Source organism: Bufo gargarizans, chromosome 6 (assembly GCF_014858855.1).
Source record: "Bufo gargarizans isolate SCDJY-AF-19 chromosome 6, ASM1485885v1, whole genome shotgun sequence".
Classification (NCBI taxonomy): domain Eukaryota; kingdom Metazoa; phylum Chordata; class Amphibia; order Anura; family Bufonidae; genus Bufo; species Bufo gargarizans.
This window is the reverse complement of record NC_058085.1, coordinates 349,969,892-349,985,191: the sequence shown is the minus strand read 5'-3', so window position 1 is coordinate 349,985,191 and position 15,300 is coordinate 349,969,892. Positions and strand designations below refer to the sequence as shown.

The following is a 15,300-nucleotide window of genomic DNA, read 5'->3' as shown; positions in this document are numbered from 1 at the left end:
TGCAGGGGATTTAACTACATTTTGCTGCCTTTTGCAGCCCTCTAGCCCTTTCCTGGGCTGTTTTACAGCCTTTTTAGTGCCGAGAAGTTTGGGTCCCCTTTGACTTCAATGGGGTTCGGGTTCGGGACGAAGTTCGGGTCGGGTTCGGATCCTGAACCCGGACATTTCCGGGAAGTTCGGCCGAGCTTCTCGAACCCGGACATCCAGGTGTTCGCTCAACTCTCCTGGCGATCTGTACCTTGTCAGTGATCATTATGTATGGACACGTCATACATTTGGTCTGTTTGCAGGGGAATGTTCCTGTTGTTGGAGATGACAGTGGATTTCTGACAATGATGTTTTTTAAGATTAGGGGCCTGTCTATAGCACAGAAGTAGTGGATATGGAGATATGGATTTTGGAAGCAGTCATCTTTTTGTAGTATTGGATGTAGTCTTCATGCAACCCTTCTTAGAATTTCCAGATTGGGGTGTAGGTTACAACAGGTACCCGACAATTTTCTAGTTTTGTTTTGTATTGTAGCTCACTTATTGGTAATTTGGTGGCCCTGCAATTTCGTTTTCTACTGTAATTGGATGGTATCCCGACTAAAAATGTGTTTTTGAGTATTTCAATGTGTTCATCCCTGAGGCCTATGTAGTCTCCAAAGTTTGCAATTTTGTCATCATTTAGTTTTTGTTATTTTATGTGCAGTTTTGTGTACAGTTTCAGGTGAGTGGGTCAGGTATATATATATGTATATATGTAAAAAATATATAAATGCCGTATTTTTTGTTTTATAAGATGCACCTCCCTCAAAATTAGGGAATACTAGAATACTATTATGGAAGTGTTCACTAGTATGCATTAGGTGCGGGGAGCGAAGTGCTGCGGGTACTCACCCTTCACCCTCCCTGGTCTTCTTTCTTGGGGCCGCGCTGCACTGTCCTGACCACGTACAGCGTCATGACGTAGTGTGTGCACTATGACCTGACACTGCACGCAGCAGGGTAACAATGCAGCACTAGCCAGAGAACACAAGAGAGCATGACTTCTACAAAGACCTCCGGACCTAGAGAGGAGCAGCAGAGGAGAAAAGGTAAGGGAAGTTATTTATTTCATCACTTAATGGGGGTCTGACATGGAAGTCTGATCTGAGGTATCATGGGGGTCTGCTATGGAGGTCTTATGGAGATCTGACATGGAGGTATGACATGGAGACTTGATAAGAGTCTGACATGAAGGTCTAATAGAGGACTGACATGGAGGTCTAATAGGGGTCTAATCTGAGGTCTGATGTAAGGTTCCTGAAATGGGATCTGATCTGAGGATCTGAAATGGGATCTGTTCTGAGGATCTGATCTGAGGATTTGATATTGCGGTCTGATTTAAGGATCTGATATGAGGCCTGATTAAAAATATTTTTTTGCTTATTTTCCTCCTCTAAAACCTGGGGTGCATCTTATCATCAGGTGCGTCTTATAAAGCAAACAATATGGTATTTATTTATAGTGCAATTTTGGCACTGTAACTAGGGAATCCATAGGCTGTGAAAAGTCAAAGCTGATCTGGGTTCATGTAGAGGGCACTCGGCAGCAACGTAATTGGTCACAAGATGGCCAGGTTCAATTAAGGTAGTGAAATACTTTCAGTGGAGCCTACGTAACTGCTATTGGACCATGGGAAGGGGGCCTACCGATGTGAAAACACATGCAGCCACCACTAGGAGGAGCTCAGTGCAAAGAGATGATTACAGCTTCCATTTCGGTCCAATTGTAACTGCATAAATTCCTATGCACTGAGCTGCAGACAGCCAGCTTTGTAATAGAAGGGAAGCAGGAGATGTATCATCGTATTTATGCCAATTTTCTGGTGTAAAATATGGTGTTTAGAATGAGCGCAGTAGTTATGAAGCACTTCCACTTGCATTGCCTAGGAATGATTGGTGCAAGTGTACTGGGAAACTAGGTGGGGCAGGGAGATCCATACTAAGTTTTCCCATGGGGCCCCATAACATCTGTGTATGCTCCTGATTAGGGAGCATACACAAAGGCAAACTTTGGAATTTAACGGGATGCATCAAAAGGTGCCAAATAATGACCCCATGTTCACAGCATTGTCAAATCTTCTAAACACTTGAGTTTTGGCCACAGTGTCTTCAAACAGATCAGGGGTTCTTGGATTGATTTTAGCAGCTATTTTACCTTTACTGATTTTTTAAACTGCCCATGGACCAGGTATAATTGCATTATATATCTAATATTAGTCCTCTTTTCCAATTCTATCCAGGCGCTATGCCGTCATTTTTCCCTCAGAAGTCTATTCAAAACAATCTGAACTTGTCTGTCTACACATGGTGGGCATGGTGGGAGAAACCAGTGTGCAGTTGGTCTTACAAAAGGCGACCAGTAACATAACACTCTTTGAAAGCAATCTTCAGGAAAACACATATTTCCACTGCATTCCTTTCCAGGTAACATTTTCAAGTTAATTCTCATTTCTTAGGCTTGATTCTCATTTGCATTTAGGCCTTCTGGTACTTCTGAGCAGAAAATACCACTATTCTTGCCATAAAAATATGAACTCCAATGGACCCCCATCAATGGAGTGTATTAGGATTTAACTGTATCTGCTGAAAAAAAAACAATCTGGCATAGTGGTCAATGGTTGAGATCATTTGCAAATTTCCCTATTTTTTTAATTTATTGCATTAATAGATTGCAAATGTGAATTACGCTTCACAATGTTGCATGGAACCAAATGCAAAATCAGTTTTTTTCAGTATTTGGAGCCAAACTTTAGTTAGAAACCTATTACAAAGGTACAAGTGAATACAGTGCTTACTCATACAGTTGGTATTAATTATTTTTAAGGCTATGCAAATCTTATTGCAAGTAAGTTTATAATTAGTATTAGGACGAGGTATGCAGTAATCCTAACTGCAACTGTATCTGCATCTATAATTTGTGGACTGTTTATAGGTTCCGGAGCCGTCAGATGGCAATGAAGAAGTGGCTACAATTCATGCTGCAATTAACCATGCTGGCAATTCAATTTACAAAAAAAGTAAACTTCTTCTAAAGGGCAAACGAGCAGCAACCTTTATCCAGACAGACAAAGCCATCTATAAACCCGGGCAGACTGGTAATTGTGGTTCAATATACACCATTTTCACTTTATCAAATGAAAGTTGAATTTTAAAAGTTCTAATTTTCCTTCTGCATTTAGTTTTTTGAGCATCTTTTAAAAAAATACAATCTGTGGTGAAAGGTGACTATCTTTGTAAGCCTATTTTTCACTAGTCCTGAGTTACATCCAGCTTCGGACTATCCCATCAGAGATGTGCCATAATAATAGACTTCAAAGGTCCAGCAAGAGACAACTGTTATGGGCAATGTGGGTAGAAGCATTGTGTCAACGAACTGGTTTGATTTTGGGCTAAATCTGAGGCTCTTATCCTGCCGTACCCTGGTATTCATCCTTTAACCCCTATACAGGGATGTAGACCCACCAGACCGCAACCTTATTAAGTAGTCCTGGTGTGGTTGACAGCTGACCCATGGGTGCCAGAGACACCAGGGATCAGGCAAGACTAGTAGTCAGTAGCAAGCCAAGGTTGGGGGCAAGCAGAGTTTGTGTGAAGTCAAAAGGTCAGGGCAGGCTGCACAGTGAGAATACACTGATGTGGCATGGGTCAGGCCAGGCGGCAGAGGGTCAGAATCCAGTAAACAGGCAGAAGTCGGGACATGGGCAGATAAGCCGATTAAAACATATTTTGCAGGATCTAGAAACATATTTCCCAGGCCCCTCTCCCCAGGGAAAGGTCCCTTAAGTATCCAAAGGTTTCCAGCCATTGGCTGGTGAAGGTTAGGATGGACACTGGTCCTTTAAATGCCGGATAGCCCGTGCCCCATACGGGAGAAGTGGGGAGAACAAGAAGACTATCGTAGGCTGCAACAGGGGACACAGAACTCCGGCAACAGGACCTGATGCTGGAGGGCAGAGGAGGACCAGCGGGACCAAGCAGGCAGAGACAGCAGCGCCATTAGTGTACGTAGGCCAATGCAAGGGCCTGCCCAGAGGAGCAGGATGGCATGGGGTGCCAATATAACAACAAACTTAATCAGAGCTGACTTGAGAGACACTAGGGTTTATTTCTTATGTGTAAATTTACAAATAACTTATTTTACATTATTAACAATTTGCTCTGAGCAGCAAATAAAAGTGGAGCATTTAAGATGATACAGTGGATTTTTATGGTCTCTGCTGAGATTTGGAAAGGGTGAAACTTTCATTAGATAAGTGTGTCTTCTTTATTCAGGCCCTACCACAATAATTAGCTTGAAGGGCTGAATACCTGATACCTTCTCACCCATCTGAGGGACAACACAGGGTTGACCTGTCTCTATGCTGCTCTTCGCTTTGGTGATGGAGCCTTTGCCTATTTTAAGGAAACTACTCAAACATCATGGGGTTTGGAGTGAGGAGAAGAGAAGACAAAATATCCACATATACTAGTGATTTACTTTTATTCATTAAAGATCCTAGTAATATGTTTGAGCATGTTAAGCCAGAAGATCAGGAATCTGGTTGTACTCTTAACTGGCAGTAAATTGGTCAGTATCCATTCACATTCCTTCAGATAATATCAATGTAGAATAACAATTATAAAAAAAAGGGCTCAGAAAAAAAAAAAATATTAAAAAAAGTGTCACTGACAGATTCCCAGCCATTCATGTGTTGATACTTGGTGTGTCCCCCTGGTCTTTACTTAGTGATCCCCTCCGGAAACCCAGAAAATGCCAGCAGAGCTAATCACTGGCATTTCCTGGGTGTTGAGATAGGACCAGAAAGTAGAGACCAGTGGGTACCAGGTGAGCAGTGTGTAATGTATGTACAACAGCAGATTTATCTTAATCACATTTTTCGACAACCATAAATTGATTAGGAAAAAAGAAATTTAATTATTATAATTATGAATAGATTTTTAATTTGAAAGCAAAATGTTACAGAGCAGGAGGAGATGAGCAGATTGATGTATAGTCATTTTCATGGTGACAGATTCCCTTTAAAGGGCATCTGTCATCAGATTTGTACCTATAAATTTAAATCAAAATGCAGGGGGACAGCAGTTAGGGTTAGAGAGAAAAGGGCCTTTTGGAGTAATGGCAACCCTCCATTTTTCCTAGAGGCTCATTTGCATACATCAAAAAACATCAATTTTTCAGCAATGCAGGCACATATGAACATGGGACCAATGCAGACGCTTTCATTTGCCAAGCGCTTATGTAACAGGCCAGCCAGATGCCGTTTCCATTGTGTCAAAGGCGTGACTACGGATCCATAAGGGGGGACTGGGAACTTGAAGTGGCCCTAGAAAAAATACTAAAAGTGGCCTGTTTTGAAGTTGGGTCCAAATTGATGGAAGGCAGGGCCAGCAATGCCATATTGTGGCACATTATATCACCCCAACAGAGCCAAAATCACAAAATATTGTCAGCAGCACAAAATACATCTCCAGAAACTTCCACTGGCCGGACCCCTGGGCTTCGGCCCACCGGAGTATTTCCCTGTAAGATCTATGGCCAATACGCCCCTGGGATCCATAATGTGCTTGCTTGCTTCTATACCAGAATTATGTCATCATGCTGCGAGATCTTCAGTAATTATACAATTTCAGGGTAAAGAATACACCTAAAATTATATGGAGGCGTATAAAAATCTACTTTGAATATTCTAAACATTCCTATTGCATTTCTTTTTCTATCAGTAAAATTCAGAGTTGTCTCACTGGATGAGAATTTCCAGCCAGGAAAGAACCAGGTAAGAGCTGGTAATATCATTGGCACAAATGGCTGTGGGTGTGAAAAGATGCTTTTTAGGGCCATATGTAAAATGTTTGTGGTCTTTTGTGGACTCAACTTAAGAAGTAGCAGTTAAATAACCAAATCAACAATAACCAGTCCATTATCTGTCAGAAAACTATGGTCAAAATATAGAACCACAGCCAGCAAAGAAACTTCTACCAGCCTTCCTAATCACTATAGATGGTAGGAAGCTAAGGGTTCTCCTAGGTTCTTTTCCACTGACCACTGCTAGACCGGATAAACTTGGCTGCTAACGGCTGAGGTTAAGTTTGTTGAGTAAGGTAGCAGAAAACTGGTGTAAGGTTACTAGAAGCAGGCCTACCAAAATGACTGGTGAGCATCCAGTAATAGACAAGCGGGTCAGAATCAGGAGTGATGGATAGTACCAAAACAGTGGACAAGGAGCTAATCCAGAAACTGGCCACAGTTAGAATACCAGGAGAATCAGTACAAGCCAATTCAGCAGACAACAGATTAATCTAGAAGACAAGCCACAGTAAGATTACCTGGCATTCTGATGCAGTTGTAATGAATAGCACAAAGCACAGGAACCAGGATAACAAAATCCCAGGCAACTCAACTGCCAATCATTGAGTAGAAGACTTAAATCCACTGCCTAGCTCCAGGATTGGGCGCTGAACCTGAATGGTTTGGCTTCCTCGACCAGCTAGGGCTTTACTGGTAGGCATAGCTAACCTCTTAGCACAGCCATGCACAGTATCTTGGCTGGATAAACTATTGTCATTATCTCTCCCCATTGTTATCAACTGATTTTAACAGCAAAACCTTACAAAACTGCATACTAATATACCTAGATAAGTATAGGGTTAGATCTTGCAACAAAGATTGCCAGGCACTAAGGCATAAAATAAATGAAAGGTCAATTTATCTGGGAATTTTTCTGTTTTTGTTGTCTGTATGCATTTTATTTATTTACTTTTTACATTAAGAATGTCTTAATGGTTTTTGCTGTTTCTTGGTCTGTATGCATTTTCTTTTTTTACATAACGAATAACTTAACAGGTTTTGTTTCATCTTTAATTGCAGTTATCAGCCGTAAAGTTACAGGTATGTTTTTCTAGAAAGAGTTCAAATGTTTATGATGAGAATGACTGTATATGAAGAGCATGACCAGTATTAATACTAATCCAGAAAATACAAAAAAAAACATGAACTGCTGTCCTCAACTCTTCTAAATACACAAACCAAAACTCTCTTTCAAGATGAGGCACCTAGATATTTTACTAGATAAAATTAGCAGCATCCACAATTTTATTAATTAAAGGAATAACTTTAACACTTCACACCTAATTTTACTTACCGGTTCAACAAACAGAAGCCAACAATAAACCATGGTCCTTGGAGATCTACTGCAATTCTGCCCATGCGCTCCATTTACCCCAAGCTGTCACCAATGGCTTTGGCGCACTATAACAAATCACAAATGGCTGTTTTTCTACCACCACTTCCTATATAATGGTCCTTCAAAATTAGCCAGACCAACCAAAATTCTCAGGACCATACCCACAATAATTCTCTACCACCAGTTTAATACTAAGTCTCCAAATTCCATCAAACACCAAAGATGGCATGACATCAAAAATGCACAACGCACTCCCAAGTTTTTCTATTATGACATGCACACAAAAATGTTGGAAGAAGAGTTCCATATTGTCATAAACAGAAATGAGAAAATGACAAGAAAACAAGAATACCAAAATTCTAACCATGGTGCCAATAACGCGCCAAAAACCTTATGAATAGGTTAGGTAACAATCTGATCCTCATTTTCCCTGACATCTTTGAGGGAAAGTCAAAACACCTACATATACATCAAATGGTTGTCCCGTCCCACTGAAATTTGAGTGTTTGGCTGACATTAACCTAATGTACTGTACTTGTGCACTGAGCCTGTATAGTTCATTTAGGTTGTGGAGTAAGGCTGTACCAGATATTTTCCACTATGGAGTCCAATGAAACATGCCACATGTCGTACTCGGTTGGATTCGTATGACACCCAACAGAAAAAGAACTATGAAAGCTTCTGTATGAAATTGGAGACATATGAATGTACAGAGCTCATGCGCCTCTATGGGTGTCTGATTAAATCTCCATATCAAACAAGCTGTGAGCCCTTATAAATACTTTTCACAATATAATTAATTGATGACCTCTAGGGTTATGGTCTCCAACTTGTGTCTCCAGCTGATAAAAAAATATAACCTACGGCATACACTCAATCTTTGAGACAGTGGTGCACCTTCAATGGAAGCAGGCCATGCGACTACTATGGGGCCCAGAGGGAGGGGTGCCCAGCGCCGTACTCCTTTCTCTTGCTTATGTAAAATAAAATACATTTTCATTCAGCCACCACTAGGGAGAGCTCAGTGCAAACAGCTTATTACAGCTTCTATTTCAGTTAATTGTAACTGCATTCATTCCGATGCATTTAGCTCCCCCTAGTGATGGCTGCAGACGGCCATCTTACTAAAAGATGGGAAGCAGGAGATTTATCAATGTGCTTATGCTAGTTGTCTGGTGTACATATTTTTTTTTTTTTATTTGGTGTTTAGAATTAGTGCCATATTTATGAATCACCTGTTCCCTTTTACTGTCATAGAGTTCAGTGAGGCTAGGTGCAACTTTTTTTAATACAATTAAAAAAAAATGTAATTAAAATTTCTTCTGCTTAATGCATTCTGCATTGCCTGGGAATGATTGATGCACAAGTACCAGAATATTGGGTGGGCACGAGGTCCATACTAAGTTTTGCTATGGGGCCCTGTGAGATCTGTGTACACTCTTGCCTGTATGTTGAGAGTGGTAGTCTTACAAGAGGTAGACAACTGTAGGTTAAAAACTTCTCTATAATGGATTTGATTTTCTATGTTTCAGGATCCAGAGAAGAACCTAATCGGACAGTGGCTAAATGTCAGCCTCAGTCAGGGAATTGCTGAGCTCTCCCTCCCTCTCTCTTCGGAGCCTCTGCTAGGAGAATATTCGATCCACGTAAAGGACAAGGTCCATACATTCAGTGTGGAAGAATATGGTAAAAAGGTGTATTCTAAGAAAGTGACGTAAAATGGCCATAGGCTCTCCTAGCATGTCTATTCTAGTAAATACTTCTACTTTTCATAAGGTATTAATTATGGAGCATCATTTTTATAACACTGCATTAAGTTGTTTCTATGTTATATAAGTCATATAAGTTACAAATGTGTGTTAATAGTTGGGGGTGTGTCCCTGCACATCTGATGCTGTCCAATCAGTGATGCCAGTGTCATACTGTGTAGAGACACACCCCTTTGAAAAGGTGGAAAGGTAACACCCAGTTACCAATTTATTCCTAAATACTAAGAGGGAATAACAGAGGAACAACACAATGGTCTATGAAGAGAAGTTCCAGAATTGTTACTACATGGGGAATGCCAGTGTTTACTATAACAGACATGCCAGGAGAGGTGACAATGTCTTCCAATTATTATTTCTGAATTCCTCAGACTTTTCTGATATATGTCTTTGCAGTTCTGCCAAAATTTGAGGTCACCCTTCATTTTTCCAAAGCCGTTGTCATCACTGATGAGAAATGCACATTACAATTGTGTGGCAGGTAAAATAAATGTTACCTATCCGACTGTAAATCATTCTGGAATATAATGTAAGACAAATATAGTAACATCATCTAGATAGTTACATAGTACAGCTCAAAAAAGACACATGACCATCAAGTTCATCCAAGGTATGGGAGAAGATGGGGATAAGAGCCGGGGGGGGGGGGGGGGAGAGATCCCAAATGGTGATCAGACTGGATCAAAACTCTATTCTATACCTTTACATAAGTGATATCTAATAACATCTAAAATCTAATATTGAAGCATTCATATTGACAAAGACAAACAGTACTTTAAAGGGGTACTTTAATATTGATTGTCTATTCACAGGAGAGGCCATCAATATCCGATCAACACCGATAGTCCGACCCCCTGCACCACCTCCGATCACCACCTACCCTGCAGTAGCTCCAGTACACCGCACCATTTCTGTAGTGGACGGAGCTAGTTACTGCAGCGCTGCTCCTACAGTCGGTAGCGGAGCTACTGCAGTTATTGCAGAACAGCTGATCACTGAGGGTATAGGACAGGTATTGGCAACTTTCGGTACTCCAGCTGCCGTAAAACTACAACTCCCAGCATGCAACATGCTCGGCTGTTCTTCTAAATCCCACAGAAGTTAACAGAGCATTCTGGGAGTTGTAGTTTCAGAAAAGCTGGACTGCCGAAGGTTGTTGATCCCTCGACCTCCACGAATCAAATATTGATGGTCTATCCTCAGGTATCTCGAGAAGGAATAATTGTGTGAACTCTGTAGCCAAGATTGTTAGTCCACATAAGATCATTAAAATCACTGTTACAAGTCACATCTGCATCCACCTGATTCCTTCCACCATCCTTAAGATGGGAACCGCGTACATTGCACCCTGGCCAAAAAATCCTAGGTAATGACTGACCTTCATACACATGATCCCCCCCAGAATTCTCATTATTTTGCTTTTTATAAACAAAATCTGGAGAGGTCTTTTTTTTTTTTTTATCTGATCATATGATCTGTCTCTACTCCATTAGGTACACCTATGGGAAACCAGTGAAGGGTAATTATAAGATTCAAGTATGTCGATCGAAGGTTCCTTACTATTATACCCCGAGTCCTGATGTTCCTTGTGTAGACTTCACAGGAGAAGTAAGTTGTATTGAAAAAGTAGCAGGAACTTTGTAAAGATAATGTGATCACAAAAACAACTTATGTAAACAGCTCACCCTTATCTATTGCAATGTATTTGTGTTAAATTAACGAGTGTGTGGTGTAACATTGTGAGGCTGTGCCCGCCGACCAGTTACAGTGGGTAAAGAGCCACAGATTCTTCATGTGCTATTATCCTTTCCATACATACATTAATTAGCTTTTATATAGCTTATCAACAATAAGATTGTTTGTCTTCACCATGGATTTAAGTGAATAGCTGGGTCTTCTACAGTCAACCACAATTCTAATATTTCTACAATTGGCCATTGTGTCTATACCACTGCAATTTTGGTACCAATAGAAATATAGCTCTATTGCAACAATGAGATAATCAACAGTTAACAGCTGATATATATCAGGCCACAGGTGGACGCATTCTCTCTTGAGATGTATATATTTATTTATTTTATTTATTCTATGCACTTATATAGCGCTACTATATTCCGCAGCGCTTTACAGACATTAGCATCCAATGTCCCCAATGGGGCTCACAATCTAAGGTCTCAATCAGTATGTCTTTTGAGTGTGCGAGGAAACCCGAGAACCCAAAGGAAACCTACGCAAACACAGGGAGAACATATCTCATATTTACTGCATTATATCCCTATTGGTGTAAGGCCTCATGCACACGGCCGTATCCATTTTGCAGATCCACAAAATATGGATGTGGTCCATACGCCATCCGCATTTTCTTGTAGACCTCTTTGACTTTGATAGGTCCATGGTCGGCATTCTGCAGACATATTCTATCTTTTTGCGGAACAGACATATGGATACAGAAAGCACTGCCCCATTAAACCTATGTTTGTCACTTTGGCAGCTGTCTTGAGCGCCGGTTTCCTGTGTGTATTTGGGATATTATTCTGCGAACCTCACATCACCTTGAGGTACCTCAAGAGTTAATTCCCCTTTGATCTGTTTCACCCATTGCTTGAGTAATAGGTTTCACTAGCTTGCTAAATCTTGCAAAGGTGCCATAATCCGCTTGTCTGCCCGTGTACTGACCTCTGCCTGATTCTCGGATTCTGACTCTTTGCTGCCTGATCTGACCATGCCTGTTCACCATACTTGTGCTGCAAGCCCTAAACTTTGGACTGTTTTACCGAGTCGCACAAATTCTACAGTTTTGCCTGATCCCTTGGTGCTTTGCAATGGTGTCTCTGACCCACATAGACCAGCAGTCAACCACACGGAGACTATTCCAAGTAGTAGCAGCCTCATGCGTTCCTTGCAGCAAAGACTAAATCCCTGTACAGGTGTTAAAGGGCAAAAACCAGGGAGCTGCCAGGGTAATGCCTTTAGGTTTAGGCCAAAGCCAAATCCATTGGTTGGCACGGTGGTTCTACAGTCAGTATCTGTAACACACATGATCCTTTAGCTTGATAACCCTGAACATATAGGCAGAATGTTCACATTTTCGGTGCCATGTTAATTTCTGTTTCATTGCATCTTTGATTCTTTGTGTATTTAAGGAGCTTATGTAGCATATACACCATCCATTGTAATTCTGTAATCATTTGTGTCTTAACTAGCTGGATATCTCAGGATGTTCAACTGTGCAAGTGCCACTGGATACCTTTCACCTACACAGAAGAAGACTGCAGATGAAATTGCTTGGGACAGCAACCATTACAGAGGAGGGGACAGGTTGTATGCATATTATTATTATCATTATTATTATTATTATTAATATTACAACTTATACAGTTGAACAAACTTAAAAGGGGTTCTGCAGTTCGTTTAAACTGATGATCTATCCTCTGGATAGATCATCAACATCTGATCGGCGGGGGTACGACACCCAGGACCCCCGACGATCAGCTGTTTGAGAAGGCAGCAGCGCCGCGGCCTTCTCACTGTTTACCGCTCGCCCAGTGATGTCACGACTAGTATCAACTGGCCTGGGCGCGGATAAGCTCTGTTCACTTCAATGGAGCTTAGCCCTGCCCAGGCATTTTGATACTAGTCGTGACGTCACTGGGCCAGCGGTAAACAGTGAGAAGGCCGCGGCGCTGCTAGAGCGCCGCTGCTAGAGCGCCGCTGCCTTCTCAAACAGCTGATTGGCGGAGGTCCCGGGTGTCGGACCCCCGCCGATCAGATGCTGATGATCTATCCAGAGGATAGATCATCAGTTTAAACAAACTGCAGAACCCCTTTAATTGAATATCTTCAGTATTTCAATCAATGAAAAGTTTGCTTCAGATCCCAAAAATGGTGCCTTTATTTCTTCACACTTCATTTCTATTTGGCTCTCATCATTCTATATTTTCATTGCTGAAGGCTAGCTATGATGTGCAGAACCATTGCGTAAGCACCACAGCCAATTAGGTAAGGTACATACTTAGAGTTGAGCGAATTAAAAAAAAAACTCGATTCACCGGCAGTGGCGTGCCTAGGGTGTTTGGCACCCGGGGGCGGGCCCTTTCTCTGGCACCCCTCCAAAACTTTAAAAAAGTTGGACCCCTCACAGTAGTATTGCCCTCATTGTACAACCTTCACAGTAGTTTTGTACAGAAGTGTGCCCCCTCACAGTAGTTATGCCCATATTGTGCCCTCTCACAGTAGTTATGCCTTCTCTGTGCTCCTTTCAGAGTTGTAATGTCCTCTCTGGGCCCCCTTCACAGTAATATTCCCCATTGTGTCCCCTTCATAGTAATAATGCCCATTTTGCCCCATTCGCAGTAATAATGCCCATTGTGCCCCCTTAATAGTAGTAATGCCCACTGTGCTAATAATGCCCTCTGTGCCCCCTCCATAGTAGAAATCCCTATTGTGCCCCCTTCACAGTAATAATGTCCACTGTGCCCCTTTCACACTAATAATTCCCACTGTGCCCCCTTCATTGTAGTAATGCCCTCTGGCTCTGTGCCTCCTCCATAGTAGAAATGCCCATTGTGCCCCCTTCACATTAGTAATGCCCTCTGTGCTCCCAGCTGTTTGAAGAGAGGGCAGCGCTCATATGAGAGCTGCTTTCTCTGTTCTGTTCACCTGCCCGCCGTAGCATTTGCAGTGATGAGCAGGTAAACAGAGCAGAGAAGGCAGCGCTCATGCAAAAAAAAACAAAAAAAAAAAACGACCACCCCTTTTAAAGACATACTTGGAAAACATTACAACATTACAAGACCACAGAGTGGCACAATGACAGAGTCTGGAGGTGGCAGCAGCATGAGGAGGCCGCAGAGTGGCATAATGTCAAAGTCCGGAAGTGGCAGCAGGATCAGGAGCCCACAGAGTGGCAAGGTGACATAGTGTGGAGGTGGCAGCAGCATGAGCAGACTACAGAGTGGCACAATGACAGAGTCTGGAGGTGGCAGCAGCATGAGGAGGCCGCAGAGTGGCAAGGTGACATAGTGTGGAGGTGGCAGCAGCATCGGGAGGCCAAAGAGTGGCAAGGTGACATAGTGTGGAGGTGGCAGCAGCATCAGGAGGCCACAGAGTGGCAAGGTGACATAGTGTGAAGGTGGGTGGCAATACCAGTACCATCTGAAGATGGTGGGTGACAGAAGGAGCACTTGGCATCAGATGTGTGGCATCAGGTGGGTGGCAGCATCAGAATAGTAGCCAGAAGAAACCGGTCTCTTTTGTCAAAGTGTTGGTGTGGCACCATGGATGATCTAGACCAGGCATGCTCAACCTGCGGCCCTCCACACTTCACTTATTTGGGCAGTCATGGGGCTAAAACTGACCAAATAACTCAAGTGTGAACTCAACCTTACAGGTTATTGTTAGCACCTAGAAGAAGCGCACTCCTTTTACACCGTCGTCAGCGGATTCAACATTGATGTCTACAGAAACTGTTCTATTAAATGCTTATACAAGTAGAGCCCCTCGACAGAGTGGAGAGGGTGTCAGCAGTAAGTTTGTGTTGACGTCACTGATTATTTTGCCCTTCCTCTAATCCATCGGAACAATAACCCCCCAAAAAACGTATCTTGTTTGTTGAGCATCCGCCTTCACTCGGTCAGCATTTGGTCAGTAATCCATCAGTATTGCTAATGCCCAAAAAAAAAACAGGAGTGGATCCAAAACAGAGATGACTCATGAATGAAATCTTTGCATGTCTTCTGTGTTTTGTACCCACTCCTGCTTTTGGCTACCAAATCACAAGCCAATTCTGATAGGACTATACAGGACTTACAGCTGCTACACAGACAGGATCCGTTGTGCGTCTCATTTTTCCTTCCTTCTGAGAGATCAGAAGAAAGGTAAAAAAAATGATGATGTCAGCCAGGCCAAAAGGCAAAATAGTGGCCGTCATGAATGAGTGGCCCTATGACATAGTGGTGAGGTGAAATCAGCATGAGGAGGCCACAGAGTGGCACAATGACAGTGTGGAAGTGGCAGCAGCATGAGGAGACACACAGAGTGGCCCAATGACAGAGTCTGGAGGTGGCAGCAGCATGAGGAGACCACAGAGTGGCATAAAGACAGAGACTGGAGGTGGCAGCAGCATTAGGAGGCCACAGAGTAGCAAATAACAGAGTCTGGAGGTGGCAGCAGCATTAGGAGGTCGCAGAGTGGCACAATTACAGAGTGTGGAGGTGGCTGCAGCATGAGGAGGCCACAGAGTGGCACAATAACACAGTCTGGAAGTGGCTGCAGCATGAGGATGCTGCAGAGTGGCACAATAACACAGTCTAGAGGTGGTTGCAGC

At 42.5% G+C, this 15,300-nt stretch overlaps 1 protein-coding gene across 1 annotated transcript in view; it reads left to right on the top strand.

The window, feature by feature from the left end:
- LOC122940825 (alpha-2-macroglobulin-like) overlaps positions 1-15,300 on the top strand; it is a 154,347-nt gene that overhangs the window by 9,842 nt on the left and 129,205 nt on the right. Inside the window, exons 2-9 of the mRNA XM_044297611.1 lie at positions 2,269-2,452; positions 2,961-3,123; positions 5,750-5,802; positions 6,894-6,914; positions 8,742-8,895; positions 9,372-9,456; positions 10,469-10,583; positions 12,179-12,293. Of these exons, the coding sequence (XP_044153546.1) occupies positions 2,269-2,452; positions 2,961-3,123; positions 5,750-5,802; positions 6,894-6,914; positions 8,742-8,895; positions 9,372-9,456; positions 10,469-10,583; positions 12,179-12,293 (890 nt within the window). The remainder of the gene's footprint in view (positions 1-2,268; positions 2,453-2,960; positions 3,124-5,749; positions 5,803-6,893; positions 6,915-8,741; positions 8,896-9,371; positions 9,457-10,468; positions 10,584-12,178; positions 12,294-15,300) is intronic.